This window comes from Orycteropus afer, unplaced genomic scaffold (assembly GCF_000298275.1).
Source record: "Orycteropus afer afer isolate SDZICR_OR568_19922 unplaced genomic scaffold, OryAfe1.0 scaffold00689, whole genome shotgun sequence".
In the NCBI taxonomy this organism is placed as follows: Eukaryota; Metazoa; Chordata; class Mammalia; order Tubulidentata; family Orycteropodidae; genus Orycteropus; species Orycteropus afer.
In genome coordinates this window covers 468,683-472,009 of record NW_006922276.1, presented here as the reverse complement: position 1 = coordinate 472,009, position 3,327 = coordinate 468,683, and the positions used below count along the sequence as shown (strand labels likewise).

General features: G+C 55.3%; 1 protein-coding gene across 1 annotated transcript in view; it reads right to left on the bottom strand.

Moving 5' to 3' along the window:
• Positions 1-2,797: 2,797 nt before the first annotated feature.
• Positions 2,798-3,327, bottom strand: part of OSCAR (osteoclast associated Ig-like receptor) — a 12,601-nt gene continuing 12,071 nt past the window's right edge. The window contains exons 3-4 of the mRNA XM_042783123.1: positions 3,118-3,327; positions 2,798-2,934 (exon numbers count right to left, since the gene is read on the bottom strand). Coding sequence (XP_042639057.1) covers positions 2,798-2,934; positions 3,118-3,327 — 347 coding nt within the window. The remainder of the gene's footprint in view (positions 2,935-3,117) is intronic.

Below are 3,327 nucleotides of genomic sequence, written 5' to 3'. Positions count from 1 at the left end.
AAAGCGACAGGAACGCCCTTGGAAGGGAGGATGGTGGGAGCCCGGCCGGCGTCCATGGGCGCAGCGTCAGGGAGGACCGATCGCCGCAAGGACCTCACGGCTGGTGAAGCCGAGGGTCAGCAAAGCGGAGGGGGACCCTCCCTGCAACGGACGGGCACACTGGACAGTGGACTGAGGCCCAGCAACGGTCGGTGAGATGGGCCGGACCGTTGGGAGTCAGACCCGACTGCGAACAACAATATCCCATTGTATGGAGACCACACCTTGTCCATCCACTCACCCGTCTGCTCACAGACATGGAGGTAGGTTCCACTTTTTGTCTGTTGTGAATGAACTGTCATGACTATTGGTGTATAAGTTTCTGTTTGCATCATGCCTGCTTTGACATCTTTTCTTTTGTTCATTGTCATTTGGGTGAAAGTTTGCAGAACCAATAGGTTTTCCATTCAACAACTTGTACACCTTTTGTTCTGTGACATGGATTGCAGTCCCCATGACATAACAGCTCTCTTCCCACATCCCCCGTTTCCTGTTTCCGCTCCTCCTTCTTTCCCGTCCCTTCCTGCCTCCCGAGCTCTGTCCCTGGGCACACGCTGCCCGTTAGGTCTCATGGGGTTGGTTGTCCTAAGGAGTGCTGACCTTCCCGCTGTTACTGTTCACGTTGTAGGGCTGCTGTTTATGTGACAGTCAAGCCACAGGGGTGCATTCAGTTCCAGGCTTCAAGGGTTTCTAAGGGCCATAGACTTGGGGGTTCTGCTTTCGATTCTTTTGGGGGATAGAGCTGATACATACAACAACATAGATGAACCCTGAGAACATGCTGAGTGAAATAAACCAGGCAGGAATGACAAACATTACACGGTCCACGAACACGAAGTGTCCAGAACTAGGAAATGTATAGAAGCAGAAGTTTATTAGTGGTTAGCAGGGGCGGAGGTAGGCGGAAAGGGAGAGTCCTTGCTTAGGGGCACTGCGTCTCTGCTGTGGTGACAGAATAATTTGGAAACGGATCATGCTGACGGCCATACGTGATGAACATAATGTCACTGATCACACACGGAAAAGTGGCTGAACTGGCCAATGTCTTGCTATATATGCTTATGTATTAGGAGCTCAGGTGGCATAGTGCCTAAGGCATTTGACTGCGAACCAGAAGGCTGGCAGTTCAAACCCACCAGCCACCCCTCAGAGGGAAGATGGGGCAATCTACTTCCCGTAAAGATTCCCCGCCTGGGAAACACAATGGGCATCGCTACGAGTCAGAATCGAGTTGATGGCAGTGAGTTGACTTTTTCTTTTTTCACATATATATTCGTCATAAGAAAACAGAAGTTGTGTGAAACGTTGAGAGAGAAGAGAAATAAGGAAATGAGAAGAGAAAAAGAATGTGAGAAAGAAATGAGTCTGAAGATTCCAACTGGACTTGAAGAACGAGACGGGCACAGAAAGGCGGGAAAAAGGGGTTGATAACATCGGAGAAGGTCAGGGAGTGGGAAGGAGAATGCGTGGAACGGAAGGAGGAAGAAACAAAGACAAGAGGCAACGACGAGGACCACAAAGGACAGACAGGAGGGCGGTGGAGGGAAAGGTTGGTTTCCACAAACAATGCCATGCCCAACAATGTGAACCCAAATGTTGTGCTAACTGTATGTCCAGAACAATTTTTTAAAAAGAGAAAAGAATTTGAACCCAGTACATGAAGTCCATTACTTTGATTTCCCACCAAACTCAGCTGTGCCTAGTATATAGTGGGTCCCGGTGATGGATTGAATTGTCTCCCCCTAAAAATTGTCTTGTAAATACTAGCCACTGTAGGATTGTAGTAGTTATAATCCCGTTTGGGAATGGGTTTCCTTGTTATGTTAATGGAGCAGTATTAGGGTAGGGTGGGTCTTCAGTCATTCTCGTTGGAAATCTAAAAGAGATTAAAGGAGCAAACCTGCATCACAGGACAGGAGGGTCGCCAAGCGACCAAGGGATCGACAGAGACAGGGAAAACCTGCCCCTGGGGCCAGCGCCCTGAATTCGGATTCCCAGCCTCCTGGACGGTGATAGAATAGGCTTGTCAGTTAAAGCCACCCACAGCTGGGATGTTTATTAAAATAGCACTAGTAATTAAGAAAGTCCCCACAAAAGACAGCTGCTGGCGTATGAGAAGCTCTGCACTTGAGTGGAAAGAAGGCCTGGTGGCACAATGGTTAAAGCACTTGGCTGAAAGTGGACCTGCTCCACAGGAGGGAGAGGTGTCTGCTTCCACTAAGGTTACAGCCTTGGAGACCCTGTGGGCAGTTCCACTCTGTCCTCTAGGGGCGCTGTGGGTCAGAATGGACTCCACGGCAGTGGGTGTGGTTTGGGCTTTGCTTCCGTGGAGATTGACAGCCTTGGAGACCCTGTGGGCAGTTCCACTCTGTCCTCTAGGGGCGCTGTGGGTCAGAATGGACTCCACGGCAGTGGGTGTGGTTTGGGCTTTGCTTCCGTGGAGACTGACAGCCTTGGAGACCCTGTGGGCAGTTCCACTCTGTCCTCTAGGGGCGCCGTGAAGCTGTAAGTCAGAATGTAGGCAACTGCAAGGAGTCTGGGTTTGGTGATTTTATCATCTCCATCGACTGGAGCTGGCAGAGCCCCCAGGGAGGGCGGCTACAGAGCCTGGGGCACACGGGAAGCTGGTTAGCGTGGACTGGGGTCCTCCGAGGGGATAAGGCTCATAGGCAAGGGGGTTCCAGGTAGGGCCAGTCCAGTCCCAGGGACCCCAGCTTCTCGTCGGTCCTCGTGGGGCGAGTCTTCTCCAGCCTGGGGCTCAGGGCCGGATGCCACCCGGGGCGGAGGTCGCGCTGCGACAGTCAAAAGCCAGCAAGGCGCCCAGGCCGAGGAGGAGCAGGCCGGCCAGCCCCAGGCGGACGAGGTTCCCCCGGGTGTAGTCGGCGGGTGACGCGCCTGCGGGAACGGAGGGAGCGCGCGGTCAGCGTGCAGGGACGCCCGCCCTCCAGGCTTCCAGCCCGGGGTGGAGCCCCGCGCCTCTGCGTTGGGGCGGCTGGGGTGAAAGCCGGGATCCCGGACCCCGCGGACTGAAGGGGGGGGGCCGGACTCCGGGGTCTGGGGCGCGTCCGCGGGGCTCACCGTCCCAGCTGACGACCAGCGGCTCGCTGCGCTGCGACAGCACGTAGGGCGCCCAGGGCGTGTGGTAGTAGCAGCTGTAGGTGCCGGGGGCGCGGGCGGCGGGCAGCCGGAAGTCGGCCCAGGCCTGAGCCGAGTCGCGGAACTGCAGCGGCGCCGCGGCGCCCACGCGGTACAGCGCGAAGCTCATGCCGCCCACGCGGCCCGCGCAGC